The sequence below is a fragment of the Ramularia collo-cygni genome, assembly GCF_900074925.1.
Source record: "Ramularia collo-cygni strain URUG2 genome assembly, contig: RCC_scaffold02, whole genome shotgun sequence".
In the NCBI taxonomy this organism is placed as follows: Eukaryota; Fungi; Ascomycota; class Dothideomycetes; order Mycosphaerellales; family Mycosphaerellaceae; genus Ramularia; species Ramularia collo-cygni.
Window position 1 is genome coordinate 137,848 of NW_019716256.1, and position 15,175 is coordinate 153,022.

General features: G+C 50.9%; 5 protein-coding genes; 2 read left to right on the forward strand and 3 right to left on the reverse strand.

Annotated features, from left to right (window-relative positions):
- Nucleotides 1-982: 982 nt before the first annotated feature.
- RCC_01563 (uncharacterized protein) lies at nt 983-2,022 on the reverse strand (the record flags this gene model as incomplete). XM_023766857.1 has 4 exons in its annotated part: nt 983-1,168; nt 1,226-1,446; nt 1,508-1,785; nt 1,853-2,022. 4 exons carry the CDS (start codon nt 2,020-2,022, stop codon nt 983-985), a joined length of 855 nt encoding a protein of 284 aa, XP_023622625.1.
- Nucleotides 2,023-2,599: 577 nt separating this feature from the next.
- RCC_01564 (uncharacterized protein) lies at nt 2,600-3,952 on the reverse strand (the record flags this gene model as incomplete). Its single annotated transcript, XM_023766858.1, has 1 exon — nt 2,600-3,952. The coding sequence occupies one exon, from the start codon at nt 3,950-3,952 to the stop codon at nt 2,600-2,602; it is 1,353 nt and encodes a 450-aa protein (XP_023622626.1).
- A 1,047-nt stretch (nt 3,953-4,999) lies between these two features.
- On the forward strand, nt 5,000-6,197 carry RCC_01565 (uncharacterized protein; the record flags this gene model as incomplete). XM_023766859.1 has 4 exons in its annotated part: nt 5,000-5,033; nt 5,098-5,234; nt 5,293-5,736; nt 5,790-6,197. The coding sequence occupies 4 exons, from the start codon at nt 5,000-5,002 to the stop codon at nt 6,195-6,197; spliced, it is 1,023 nt and encodes a 340-aa protein (XP_023622627.1).
- A 3,995-nt stretch (nt 6,198-10,192) lies between these two features.
- Nucleotides 10,193-13,309, reverse strand: RCC_01566 (uncharacterized protein; the record flags this gene model as incomplete). The annotated part of the gene is made up of 1 exon (XM_023766860.1): nt 10,193-13,309. One exon carries the CDS (start codon nt 13,307-13,309, stop codon nt 10,193-10,195), a length of 3,117 nt encoding a protein of 1,038 aa, XP_023622628.1.
- Nucleotides 13,310-13,658: 349 nt separating this feature from the next.
- RCC_01567 (uncharacterized protein) lies at nt 13,659-14,822 on the forward strand (the record flags this gene model as incomplete). XM_023766861.1 has 6 exons in its annotated part: nt 13,659-13,674; nt 13,731-13,788; nt 13,845-13,922; nt 13,974-14,130; nt 14,187-14,291; nt 14,358-14,822. 6 exons carry the CDS (start codon nt 13,659-13,661, stop codon nt 14,820-14,822), a joined length of 879 nt encoding a protein of 292 aa, XP_023622629.1.
- Nucleotides 14,823-15,175: the final 353 nt, after the last annotated feature.

Sequence of the window (15,175 nt, forward strand, 5' to 3'; positions counted from 1 at the left end):
GCACTCCCCTTCGTCGAAGAGTAGGAGTTGGTCACCCTCTTCTCAGCAGCAGCATACTGCACATTGTCTGAATCATATTCGTCAAAGTCTGCAATGTCGACCGAATCTCACTCCTGCTGCTTTGAAGAGATTTTGTACCGCGGATGGTAGTGATATCTATCTCGCGGACGCGAAGAGACATTCTTGTTTTAATTGGGATGCGATTCGAGGATGGTTGGACGAGAGGAGGAATTCGGATTTGGGAGGGTGGGAGAATGACAATCGTTGATTGGGGAGATGTTCTATAGTCGACGAGTTTGTGTGAAGCTTGTGTGAGTGCGAAGGTTATGTGAGTGTGAAGGTTATGTGAGTGTGAAGGTTATGTGAGTGTGAAGGTTATGTGAGAGTAAAGGGAGTTGATAGAAGCTAAACACTCCTTCAAGACAAGATGGTCACAAGGGGCGTCCGTCAACTTTTACATTATTACCAAGTCCTTTCTATAAGGAGATAGGCATTACGGAGATTATTATCGCCTCTCACCAAGCTAATAAGCTAAGCGAACGCCAAAAAGGTAGGTACTTCTAGGAGATATTCCCAAGGTTACAAGTCTAGAACATCTCTTTCTCTACTACTAATTTCTCTACGTATAGAGCAAAAATAATGTTCAATTTCATCCTATACCGACATTCTCGGTTCCCTTAACGTGGCTACCTTATACAAGATCGTACACGACACATCGACTTCTCTCCTAGATACAGTTCCATCAAGTTCTCTCAGCCCGCGCCTATCCTCTCCCATCCCCCATTTATGCAAACCCTCAACCCCCATCTTCCAACCAATACGCACTCGCCAACACTCTCTCAATCCCCAACCTCCCCATCGGATCAAGACACGTCATGCCCGACAGCATTTCGATCGCCACCCCCACCCAATTCCTGACCCCAAAATCCAAATCTCATCACAGGTCTCTCCTCCACTTCCACCTCCGCCATCTTAGCAGCCATTATTCGTAAAGCATGCCTCCAGTTCTCATCATCCTTGATTTGCTTGTAGAGATTTTCGGGAACGGGACCGAAGTAGCAGAAATGTTTCGTGAGGATTTCTTGCTCGGGGGGGGGATTCCTGCTTTGAGGAGACTTTGGTAATCGTTTAATAGGAGGAGTTCTCCGCCTCCTAGGGTGTAGATATACTGTGAACCAGAATCAGACGGGCCCCGTCGCATGTATGTATAGAGGACAAGACTTACGACTAATCCCAAGGAATAAATATCCGATGCCCGCGTTAGCAAACCCGTTTGGCCTTCAGGACTCCGCCACATGGCATTACCAATAGCATGCGGTGTCAGATGCACCTCGCCTTCTCGAAGTTTACAGGCAATGTCGAAATCACCTAGTGCCACGCGCGTGACGACTTTGTTGCCCTCTCTATCGCTTGTCCAATCGACTAGAATGTTATCTGGCTTGATATCTTATAGAATCAATCGGTCAGCTCCAAACATGACTGATTCGTGTACAAGGCGATAACATACCAGCGTGAATCCAACTATTCGTATGAAGTTCTTGGACGGCCTCTCCAACACCTCGCATGATGATTTTCGCCCGTTCATCCGGTGGGAAGGCGGGATCATTTTCGAGGAGAGAAAGCAAAGTATCTCGAAAATAATCATACACGAGAATAGATTCTTTGCTGTTGGAGTCCACATGCATTCGAAGGCATTGTGATGACGGAATATCATTCGCAAGGCGTTGGGAGAGATCGAAGACGGGTTTCGGTACACGTTTGAAGATGAAGGTCTTGCCTTGAGATCTGTCTGGCTTATCAGAAGATGGAATGATATTGTATGGATGGGATGGGATTGGAGGCAAAAACGAACTCGGTTTTATAAATGTCAAATCTGCTATCCTGAGGATGTCGTCGAAGTAAAGTGCCACGGGGATATTCACGACCCGAGTCCCCAATAAGGGCGGAATAATTCCTGATATTTGAGAGGCGTAGAGGGGAGGTGATATACAGGCGAGAAGCGTAGGATCGTTGTAACAACATCGAATAGCAGATTTGATGTAATGTAGCGAGATTCACGCACACGGCGCTAGAAAATATAATGATAGTAATACGACGAAGAAATGAAAAATCAATAGGACGATGGAAGCGCTGTCTGTCTTAGCCGGCTAGGAGCGAGAGCACAATCGGCAGGTGTAGGTAGATGCAAGATGAGATTTGCGGGATGAGGTTGTTCAAAAGCCCCAGCTMTCGAAAGGAGAGTGGAAAGTCTTGGCATTGTCAACCAAAAGCAATCGTCTATTCATGGATATGTATGTATTCATACTAGGTAGTTCGTAGGTTCTTGGGAGAAGAGAAGAGAGCGGGGAGGACTACTCTTCACTGCACTGCATTACTCTCATCCGAAAACGTGGAGGAACTTGCAATAATGATGATGATGACACAATTCCCAACAACAACATACACTGGACTGTGGTACCTGCCAATCCTACCCTCTTACATGATGATGACCACCATCACACACACACGCACAAAACACTATACAAACACGCGTCGCCGTAAATCCCCACCTCCCATCTCTTTTCACGTACAATCAATCCCATCCATCAATTCCATCCAATTAATACTCCCTCCTCCCATCCTTCTTTCGTAATTCCACAAACGCATCACTCTCATACAACTCCCGCATCGCCTTCCACGTATCCCCAAACATACTATTCGCCCAGGGTAAATGGTCATTCTGCGCCCACAATTTCTCATGGATAATCTTCAATTTCCCCTCTTCATCATGCTGCGGGAAGAAACCATTCCACGTGCGATCCACAAAGGCAGCGGGGAAGGGTCCATCAGTGCGGTAGGCAAAGGATAAAAAGGCCTGCTCGGCCATTTTGGAGTCGTACTTCTCCGTGTTGACGTATTCGCGCATCAGGCGGGTGTGCATGGCTTTGTTGGGGTTGAAGACCATGACTCCGACGTTGATTTCCTTGTAGCCGGGGACTTCCGTTCCGGTGAAGGTGTAGTCGCAGATTTCCTTTTCTGCGGGCTTGTCTTCCACAGGGAGGAGCTCGGGGTTGCACTTCTGACTTTTGGCGTTGTCGAAGATGGCGTCAATGTTCTCCACGGGAAAGGTGTCCAAATCGAGGAAGGTGATGCGGGAGAAGTCGGTTTGTTCCCACATGTTGAGCTTGGAGAAGAGATCTCTCCAGCGGGCGTAGGTGGCCACAGCGGGATGCCAAGGAACGAGATCGAGTTCTTTGACGAGGGCACCAGCTGCTTGGAGGAGATCCCGCTGTTCATCAGAGATGAAGGGAGCGACGAAGACGGTCAGGGGATGTTTGGCGGATTTGCTGCGAGGATCCCAGAGGAGACGGTAGGCCAGCTGTTGGGCGGCGAGGAAGTAAGGGTCATGTAAGGAGGAGTCTCTTGTAGAGAAGTAGGTGGCAAAGGTCTCATGGCCGGGTCCGCGGTAGTTGTGTGGTTTGTAGCGACGGAGGGATGTCGTGTCGAATTTGGGGTTTTCGAGCTTGAGATCTTGCTGGAAGGCGTACTTCTCCTCGTTGAATTCAGACTTGGTGGTGGTGGTGGCTGCAGCATTGGGATCCACCTTGGATGGGGTGTCCTTGTCCGCTGCCGTCGGCTTCTTGGGCCGGGTCTTGTCATCTTTTGCGAGGTTGTCCGCCGCCTCCTTCTCCGCCTTGACCCGTTCCTTTTCCGCCGCTTCCTTCTCCGCCTTCTCTTTGATGGCCTGTTCYTCCTCGGCCTTGAACTTTGCATCTGACTCCTCGGCCATGGTCGGTGGGCCGTGCACTTCGGGCGCGTTCTTGACGTCTTTGAGGGGATTGAGCAGATCGGTCTTGGCCATGTCGGGCGTCCATCTGGAGCCGGTGGTGAAGGAGGAGGAGGTCCAAAAGATGAGGAGAATGGCCATGGCGGCGAACAGGAACAGCAGGTTCCGTGCGCCTACGACGGCCATGGCGGCGGTATTTCCTGCTTTGGAGGGACGTGCTCGGTGATTCCCACAATAAGAKGGACGGRGAGGGCGTCGAGGGGATACAATGAGCGGGAGGATGGGGGGAGGGGGGAAGTCGCGAGAAGACGGGAAGAAGGGAGGAATCCCTGGGAATGGGAATGCGATGGGAAATGGGAGCAGGCGCGCAGAGGTCCGAGGAAAGTTTAAAGTGGGAATGGATTTCAGGGTAGGGTCGAGCATGTGGTTGGAGCCGAGGAGTGTGGGGCGGCGCGGGAGCTGAGCTGGGTGGATCAGGGGAGAGAATCCGAAGTGGACGATGCTGAAGATGCTGAAAGTGCTGAGAATTGCGGTACTGTACGGCAGGACTGGGACCGAGAGAGAACTCTGCATTATTGGAACATGTTCTCATCATCAATATTAGTTTGTGTTTTCTACAGCATCAATGAACAATATATTTATGCATGGGGCTCTGAATTGGATGTTTTGGGTGATCAACATTGATTGTACAATTTCTCGACAGGGATTATCCGAGCCCTGGTTCGGAGTTCGGCAAAGGGCGCGCTAACCTTTTCAAGCTTGCAGCTCGAGGCTCGAGCTTCCAGAATTCCGCGACGTCGAACTTTGGACAATCTTCAACTTCCACTTCAACTTCCACTTCCACTTCCATCGGCGACACCGGCACTGGACCACCCTTTCCTTTCCTCGCCTTGCTTTGCTTGACTGGACTGTGAATTCGTCCATCCATCCTTCCGCCGACCGCATCGAATTGCCCGTACACGACGCCGACACCCGGACCACCACGCTCGCTCATCACCACCACAACCACCACCAGGACTGGAGTGGACATTCATAGCTGGACCGGACTGGACTCAACCACTGGACTGGACTGTACTGGACTGGATTTGGGCGCGTTCCAGGCAGCGTCACTGACAAACCCCTCACAGCGCACCATCCGCCGACGTCTACGCGGAAGACCGCCTGAAAAACGACCTCGCTCGCGAAGCCAGAGAAGCCGCAAACCGCGAAGCCAGAGAAGCCGCAAACGCCGCAATGAGGTTGTCGCTCGATGCCATGCTGCAAGATAGTAAGAGCAACCAATCCACACCATTCCCCACCAATTCCATGCTGACCCACGTTCCTTTACACAGGCCGCCGCAAACGGGCGGAAGAGAACCGCGCGCAGGCCATTCTTGGCTCCCGTTCTCGCCAGCAGCTGCAGCCTCAGTCGCAGCACCCACCACGAAGCCTCAATAGCAGCATTGCCAGCCGCGCCGGCATTCCGAGAGTATGTTTTCCTTCCCTCCCCTGCAATCCTCTCTGTCCCTCTGACCCATTCCTCCAAGCGCACCGCATCCGGCCCCCGCCCTCGCCCACCCCCATCCAACAACACACGCTCCAACCGACCACGCGAGTCGCACTCGGACGACTACTACGATGCTCCTCCCCGCGACCTGGTAGACACGCGCCCACCTCCACAGAGTCTGCCAGCCCGTCGCCCCGCCAATCCTCCTGCCCACACCAATGGCAATGGCAATGCTCGCCCCGCCCCTCGCATTACGAACACCAACAGCTTCAACGTTCGTGGCGCTGCCAGCGAGCAGTACATCGTCATCGCCGAAAACTTCGCTCCGGGAACCACTGCTGCCGATATTGAGTCGGTCATGATTGATGCAGGAGGCGAGGTCAACTACGTCAGACTCATCAACGGCGACCCCGTCATTGCCGAGATGAGCTTTGTCAAACGCGAGGGCGCTGAGACTGTCATTGACACGTTTGACGGCAAGAAGGTTAGTGATATCCCCATCACCTACACCATTTACATCACTAACATTCATTTCAGGCGGACGGCATCCCTCTCACCGTCTACTGGCAGGGACAGCGTCCCACCAACAGAGACTCGTCCCCACCTGCGGTGGGCTTCGTCGTGGACACCGAGCCAATCCCCGACGATACCATGGAGGTGGATGAGCAGGCCCGCGAGCGTGAGGAGCAGAACCGTCTTCGCGAGGAGCGTCGTGGACCTGCTCCCAGAGACCCGGCCAACGACACACAGAGAGATGGGCGCGATCGCCCTCGTGGCGGCGGAGGAGGATACCCATCGGGTCCGAGTGCCGACCGCCGCTGCTACGGCGACAACCGTGGCAGCAGCTACAACGGCGGAGGACGTCGGTACGATGGAGGTGGTGGTGGTGGTGGTGGAGGTGGAGGACGTCAGTACGCGTCGTCCAGATACAACGGCCGCTCGTAGTATGACGACGTAGTGTAGAATGGATGGGTAGCCGCTGCACCCAGCTGCTGAATGAATGCTGAATGAATACTGAATCAAATGCCATCAAATTCCGAAAATGCATGTAATGAATGTTTGCCCTGCTCGCACGCATTGAGGGACAAGTCCTCTGCGCTCACACGTTGGTTCCTTGCTCTCTACAATAGAGGCGTGGTTCTTTGCAGCTCGTTAGGGATCCAAGAGGCCTTGAACAAGCTAGGGAACGGGGAGGTGACCGGGGATGATGGCATGGCAATGACCTAGCGAAGCATTAATCCCCACCTGCGTTGAAGGAAAGGAGGAGTTTGTGCTGTGTTACGCCTCCTGGCATCTTAGGTTTCATTGGGGATCGCTCGAATAATAATAGCAATGACTGAGCGAAGCATGATTACCACCTGTATTGAAGGGAAAGGGGGGGGGCTTTGTGAGATCGAATTACGAAAGAGAACAACGGCTGCTTGTAGAATGATGGATGACATGGTGTGAAATTGGATAAAGTGGGCGGCCGCGAGCACACACACACACGCTCGAATGATAATAGGCAAAGACTGAGCGAAGCATAATCATCACCTGTATTGAAGGTTAGGAGGAGTTTGTAAGATGGAAATATAAATGAGAATAAGGATTTCCCCGGCGTTTAGTAGTATGTGGATGCGTGTAGGTCTTGGCGTGAAGTTGACGCGTGAGTGAATGACTTAAGGTTATTTACGTTCTCGGTCTTTGCGTAATGTGAGGTGAGCTATAGTACCCCTAGCATCTCTTTTATTAAGGAACGCTCGGATTATAATAGCATTAACTAAGCGAAGTAGAATTACCACCTATATAGAAGGAAAGGAGGAGTTTGTAAGATGGAATTACGAATGAAAAGAAGGATTTTACGGTGTCTCTTGGCGTGAAGTTAACGAGGGAAAGACTTGGTCGTTTATTTATTCTTTTCGGTCTTTACGCAATGCGAGATAAGGTGAGTTATAGTACGCCTGGTTTTATTACGGGTATCTCTCCGATCGGGGAGGAGGGCTAGGGTAGAGATGTTAAAGGTAGGGGGATAGAAAGGAGGGGTTTTAGAGAGAGGAGAATAATAGGAGTTTCTTTACTTAATACGAAGCTCGTGTAGTACGCCTTATTTGTTAAGGGTCTCTCTTCTATTAAGGGAGGGGAGTAAGGTAGGGATAGGAGAGCTAGGGGGGGGATAGAAAGGAGGGTTAGAAGGGGGATCGAAAAAATAGGAGTTTCTTTACGTAATGCGAAAATAATAAGTACGACTAGTTAATTAATAGTATCTCTTATATCGCGGAAGAAGACTAAGGTAGGGACGTTAAAGGTAGAGGGATAGAAGAGAGATTTTTAAGAGAGAGGGAGAGGGAGAAGTAGGGATATATTAGAGCTAGGAATTAGATAATTTGTTGCGTTTAGGTAGTTTTTTTAGTTATAGTTAGTTGCGATTTTCACGCAATACGAAGATCGTATAGAGGATTATGTAGTACGCCTAGTTATTTATTCGGATCTCTTCTATTAGAGAGGGGACTAGGGTATAGAGGTTAAATTTAGAGGGATAGAAGAGAGATTTTCTAGAGAGAGCGAGAGGGAGAAGTAAGAGCGATAAATTAGAAAATATGTTGCGTCAAGGTATTATTTAATTTTGATTTTAGTCTCTACGTAATGCGAGGCGAAGTATTCACTCACATCGCCAAACTAACGCCAAGATTCCCCACAAACTAGCCCCAAAAAATCAACTCAACAAAGGCACCTCCTCATCCACGACGCACAATCTACCCTTCCTCCTCTCATTCTTAACAACCCTCCAAAATCCCAACCCAATAACTATCCACCCTAAAGTCCACCCCCAAGCAATAAATTCCGTAGTCCCTACATTCCCAACCATGACCCCCGTCCCAATAATCAACCCCAGAATAAAAATCCACGTCCCGTAGACTTTCCAGCTGATTTTCATACAAGTTACGAAAGATATGATGAAGGATTTCCAGATATTCGCGGACTGATAACAGGAATTTCGGTCGAGGAGTGTTCTGGCCTTTTTTTCGCTGTCGTTTTGCTTGAAGATATCYTTCCTTCCGAAAAGTGCTTTTGGCGAAGGTGCGGCGGCTATGGGAGACTCGGGAGATAAGGTCGAAGTAAAGTATTGTCTGATAGGAGTCGGGAGGAGTTCTGTTTTCGAGTGGGAAGGGGCGGTTCGCACAGCGAATCCCTTCCCCTTCAGATCATGCTCCAACCTTGGTGGATAGACGAGCAACACCAAGCTCCCTATCTCCTGCCCTGCCCCTTCAACCCAAATACCTAGAATCCCCCTCTCAAACCCCAGGGGAGACATGATCTTCTCGAGAATTCCAAAGCAGAATACAACCACGAAACCCCCCAAAATCACCGTTGCAACATTGACATGTCCTCCACACGCAGGTTCCCAATCGAACTCGTCGTCGAAGTCTTCAGCGGCAGTAGTAGTAGTAGTAGTAGTAGTAGCAGCAGTATGCATATCCGTGAGCTCATCGGGTGACGATGGGCCGGTGAGTTTTGAAATTCCACCTCCGTCTTGACCCGCTGATAGTGAAGTCGCGGGCTCTTCATCCTGGTAAGTATGCTGCGACATTTTTTGATTCTGGATCGTTGTTTGAAAGTGGTGATGTTGTTGTTGCTGATCGTCGAGGTCGGTTTGCAAGAAGAAGTTCCTTTCTAATAGACATAGTCGAATGAAGGTTATAAAGGAAGGAGAGGAAGGAAAGAGATGTAGAGAATCCTACCAGTCATTCAACAGACGAGCCACTCTTTTTCCACGCCGCCATTTTCCTCGTCACCCTCAGAGTTACCTTATTCTCAACCTTGGATTTCACATTGGTAATTCCAAAGTCTAATATCAAATATGAATAACTTTCCCAAATTACTACCCTCCGCAAGGTCCGAGAGCATGAGAGGCCACGTAAGGTAGGTAACAGTACCCAACACTCCCGCCTCCTCCATCTGACACATATAGCAGCAAACTCAATCAAGCTCTCAAGCAGTAAACTAAACCCAAGCATCCCCATTCCCAAAATCCAATCAAGTACCCAGTCCTTCCTCCCTTCCCTTCCCTCTTCCCAAAATCCTCAATAAAACTTCCAAACCCCCACAAGCATAACCCCAAACCCAACCAACATCCAACTCGCAATTCGCACCCCCAAATCCCCTTGACTTCTTCCCATCCCCCTCATCGTCTCTCCGTCAGGCATCGCGGCCTCGAGATCCACAATCATGATGCCGAGAGAAGTGGTAGTAGTACCGCCGTAGTTGGGCGTTTTGTGGGAGGTGTAGATGATCTTCTCGGATGCTGCGGCGGATCCTGTGGCTTCTTTCAGTTCGGTGTGGTACATGGTGTGAGGCATGATGTGTGAGGTTTTGTTGTTGTTGTTGTTGGTCTTGGTATTGGTGTTGATGTTGTTGGTTTGGTGTCCGAGAGTTTTCGCTCTTGAGATTGCGAGACGTGATGTTGTTTTGTAAAAGAAGAAGATGGTGATGATGAGAAAAAAGTGGGAGGAGATGAGTGAGAGATGAGACGACGCTCTTATGGAGGGATTCTTTTTTTTTTTTTTTGTCTGGGTGCCATATTCCATTCCCGTGGGTCACAAGTCCTCAAATCCAAAGCATAAGTCCAAGTAAGTTCGCCGCATTTAACCGGAGTCGATGCTGTTCGACCTTTGTAGAAGGTTCATGGCTTGGGGATTGCCCGTATGATACTGGTCGGCTAGGACGAGCGTGGACATGTTCCTTGCCATACTTGACCGGGAGTGCTCGTGCGTCAGAGGTGGTGAAATGATGACATGCTGTGGCATAGAGGTATACCCGAATTTCCAGTTCTGCGATAGATGAGAAAAACTGTCATCTGAACCTGCAATCTCATTCAGTGCAATGCTAAAAAGATTCGTCGTCCCYTGAGCGATACATGTTGCCAAAATATTCCCTTCGCAGTGCTTGTGCATTACCTCTATTCACTTTGCCGCCGCCTCAACACCATCAATCCTTTCCTCCGCCTCAGACGCCACATCATGAGATCCATCATCTTCAACAGAGTCACGAGACAAATGCATCCCTACGCTCTCCACAATATCCGGGAGGGCTCCGCGAAGTTCTTCCATCCCAAGCGAGTCCAGGAATCTACCAAGGTTGAAGACCACATCACTGCGACCAGTGACATCGGAGAGATCGGCCATTTGTCTAGCGGCCCATGCGACCATACCACGTGGCGTCATCTCACCTTTTCCATCGCCAGTCTCAGCTTCGATTTTGTCGGCTTGGGTTCCTGTCCCAGTTGGAGAAGTCTTTGCTACGTCATTTGTTGGATTTCCAAGTTCCTCCAGCGCCTTTTGCAGGATAATGGTTATAGTCTGGACATTGGGCTTCACACCGCCGTATACGACCGCTTTATGCTCATGAGACATGCCAGGCAGCGGGACCACAATCCTCGGCCGGACAGACGCATCCCGTCTGTATGGAGCAGGCGATGAGGATGCTCGGTGTGAGCGACGTACTGATCGAGGCCAGAATAAATCCAACAAACGTATCCCTGCGCTGCTGCCGTACGCCGTGACAACACCTCCAAGCAGATGGTTGAACTGTAGCGATGTCATTTCGAAATCGTGATGACCCTTTAGCCTCTGCAGATCAAAACAGAACTTTGCCCAAGTCTCGTCCACCGAGGCGAGTGCAGTCAACAGAGTCTGAACACTAGCACCAACAGCCAAGAAGCTTCCTCTCGACACCTTGTTGACCATTGTTGTAAACAGCTTCATGGCGCTCTGCAGACTCTCTCGAGATGCAGCTTCGCCGGCTGCTGCGTCGGGGACTTGGGATAGCATCACACGAGCCAGATTCGCAAGATTATCCATTTTCCAGGTCCACCTCAACACCCTCTTGCCGAATGTTGTGTCCTCAAAGGTGTGTTCGACAATCCCCGTGGCAGCATCCCACCGCATGGCATCAATCTGAGCATCGAGTACCAGGTAGATGGAAAAGTTGGGCAACTCTCGTAGGGTGGAGAAGAGACTCGAGTCCTGCGTAGCTGCGGCGAACCTGACCAATGCCGGGATGAGAAAGGGGTCGTTGTACAAATCTTTCCCGATGACGGGCCCGTCGGCATCTTTGCTGTACAGCAACCAGCGTCCAAATTGATACTTTTTGGATTGCGTGACGAGATCAAGTAACATGGCCAGGGTGGTCGTCGGTATTTGCAGATTAAACGCCGGATAGTCGATTCCCGTCACGTTACTGGTGAACATCTCATCTTGGTGAAGGGCGCGGAGGAGTGGGTTGGAACCCTCCATGAAACTCGCCAAGGATGTTTGCTTGTCCCGGTCAGTCCTGGCGAGCATGTCTTGAAAAGCTCTCAGAGCTGCCTCCAGATTACCATTCAGAAGTCTTCCGTGCAGAACCCGATTGAGAATTCCCTGCATCGCCAGTCCTCCGTCTAGCACATATGCGGGCAAGTCTTGCATATTCTTCGAGCTGAGCCCTTGATCTAGACCGGGTGAGAGCTCAACGATCTTCGCAAGCAGTCCAGTATCCTTCACGCGCGATTCGGCTTGACTGTCCATCACGCGAATAGCCAAGGCATCCCATGAGCCAGTTGTGAGTCCCAAATTCTGCTTTGCAAGAAATTCTTTAAACTCCAGGAGCCTCAACACGGGATAAAATCCTCCTGGCACCAGTTTAACACTCGGCATGCCTGCAATCGCATCAATGTATGCGTTGACTACCTCGGCACTGATCGTTCTTCGGACCTCCGGGATGGGATCGCTCGGCGGATCCATGCTTTTCGCGCCTCTCGTCTTGAACAGATAGTCCCACGCGTCCCAATCATTGTTGTCCAATCGTCCAGTTGGCGACAGAGCCTTTTCGTATTCCCGCCAGGACAACGGTTTCCAGTCTTTTTGCTGAACGACAGACTTTAAAATGAAGCCGCCTTGCTCAAGCCATCCACCATGCAGACAAGACCACAGAATGAGCTCGAGCCAGACCTCTGGAAACAAACCGTCAACGCGCGCACGGTACGGCGCAGCAAGGACATTGGACCTGTTTAAAGCACCATCGCCCTGTCGCGCTCTCGCTTCTTCCACCATCAGCTTCTCGTGGGCCCGCCAAGCGGCATCTGACAGAGACGCAAGAATGCGTGAGGAAAGCAGAGGGAGAAGCGGTGGTTGCTGTATCGCAGACTTGTCCATCCTTGGCTGATATTGATAGATGGACGTTGGCATGATCTCGCGGTGGTGCAGATAGGCAATGATCTCCAAAACCTCTGGTCGAATATCCCCTCCAGCACAGACCTGAGTCATTGCCCCAAGGGTGCGCCATATCTGACCAAGAGCATCGTGGGCAAGATCATCTCTACGTGGGCCAGTCATCTCGTCAAGAGATCTCGCTTTGATCAGATGCGAACCATTGAGCACAGTGTCCATTCGGAGATTAAGCGGTCGCTCTTCGACGTTACTTGCAACGTGTTCAGCATTTGCGGTGAGATCACGGGGGGGTCCGTCATCTTTGATTAGGGATTTCGTGGAAAGAGGAGTTCGGAAAGGAGGAGCCTGTTCCCACAAAGCCAGATAGTTCAAGGTGTCTACGTCTGCATGAGGTGGGATGGGAAAGCGGTCCACGAGTTTCTTGATCAGCCAGACTACAGCACTCCATCTACCTTGCGTGAAGCCGAGATAATAAAGCAAGTCGTGACCACATCTATCACTCGTCTTGGTATACTGAGCAGCCAGAAGAATCTCTGCAAGGTCCGTGGCTGAGATTGTCAAGAGTGGCGGCGAGACATTCTGGTCCCGGAGATGAGGCGGAAGGGCCCCCTCGAGCAAAGCTGCCCATACCTCTATGGGTTTGCGCTCCGGGATTGGTGTCTTTTGGAAGACGGCATATTGATGTTGATGTTGATATCGATGTTGATGTTGCTGGAAGTCCGGGCCATCCCTCTCATCAATGGAGATGTAAGCCTTGGGTGACTTGGCGTTGGATGAAGCAAGTCGTGTTTGGCGGAACGAGGCGAAGCTTTTCCGTGTTCTGCCAGAGCGGCCCGCAATCGCCAGCGCTCCACGACCGTTCCATCTTCTCATCTGTGCTGAAGCATTGCGGTGTTGATGGAATCAACGGACCAAGTGAAGTTGAGTAGGTGTATGAAGTGGAGGAGGCAAAAGATTCCAGGTGATGATGTYCAGTCGTGTGTTAGCGCGAATTTCTGCCTGCCGATCATTGGATGCATGGATCCATGTCTGCCTGCCTGGCGACGTCCAAACAAGGCATCCATGCCTCTTCTCATCATCAAACACTCTTCTTCATCCACTTCAACTTTGAAAAAATCATCCACATTCTCTGGACCTTCGCGTGGCATCTCAAAGCCTTGCACGACACTCTTCACATCCGACCATTTACATCCATCACGCGTGCCACGTCGCGTCGCCAAGGATGGCCTACAGAGTTGGTGGGGCATATCGCTCACCTTTAACATGCCATCGCATCGACACTAATACGATGCAGAGCTCTCAAAGACTGGCCGTGCTGGCTGCACAGCCGTCCACTGCAAGAAGGAGGGCATGTATGTTGTCTCAATCAATTCCACGCTGGTTAATCATGTCCGCTTATATCGTGCAGTAAGATCCAGAAAGGCGAGCTCAGAAATGGTGTTTTGGTTGACATGGGCGACTACCAATCGATGAAGTATCGTCACTGGTGAGTTGTACACGTACTCCCATTCTTCTTTGCAAGCGCTGACATACCCAGGGGCTGCGTCACACCATCCGTCATCTTCAACTGGAAGGAGACATCGGGCGGAGACATGGACTTGGTCGATGGCTATGACGAGCTTCCTGACGAGTGCAAGGTGAAGGTCGCACGCGCCTTTGAACAGGGTCATGTTGACGACGAGGATTGGAATGGCGTAAGCGAACCCCGCCCGATATTTGGACATTTTCATACTGATGTGATACTACAAAGGACCTGGAGTGCAACAGATATGACCCAGAGAATAAGAAGCAGGGCATGTTTGTCAAGCCAATGACAGCCACTGAGAAGAAGAATATTGAGAGGGCGGAGGCAAAGGTGAGTACATCTTGACTCATGCGACATGTGAAGACATTCACTAATCGTTCGCTCGCTTGCTCTCAGGCCGCGAAAGAAGCGGCCAAAGCGGACGGTTCGTCAAAGCCGGCCAAGAAGCGCAGCCGCAAGCAAGCCGAAGACGAGGGTGATGAGGAGGAGGCCCCACCTGCCGCAAAGAAGGCTCGCGGCAAGAAAGCCAAAGATGAGGATGCCGAAGCTGATGAAGACGTGCCGACGGCAAAGAACAAATCAAAAGCGAAGAAAGCTCGCTCGGAGGCCGAGCCTGAGCCTGAGCCTGCAAAGAAATCTCGTGCTCGCAAAGCCAAAGCCGAACCTATCAGTGATGAAGTCGAAGCGGAGGAAGTGGACGATGAGCCACAGCCTGCAGCCACGAAGAAGTCAAAGGCTACCAAGAAGGCACCCGCTACGCGTGAGGAGCCTCTCGACGAGCCAGATGATGAGCAGGAGGAGGCTATCGAGAAGCCAAAAGCCAAGGCCAAGGGCAGGAAGAAGAAGGCCGCTTCTGAGTAAACTTTATTGACCATTGTGCCTGATCGAGGCATTCTACAGCAGACTGTGTGAAGACTGGTTGCACGAAGAACAGCGGAAGCACATCACAGCATGCATTTTTACCTAGCTCGATACCCCAGATGTAGCTCTCGTACAGAGAGCAGCATCGCATAGCACCGCATCAAAATCATCTCATCATCCCCATCGCATCCATCGACAGACAGGACAGTGATCGACTCAACGGTACCTCGTCATATCTCCATCACTGGAAAACGTCAACACCTCAGCCGTGGCCATCGGGCCCCGGAGCAATAATACAGATAGAGTTCAAGATCAGATCTCACCCGCCGACCAGATCTATGGAAGGGGGAAAA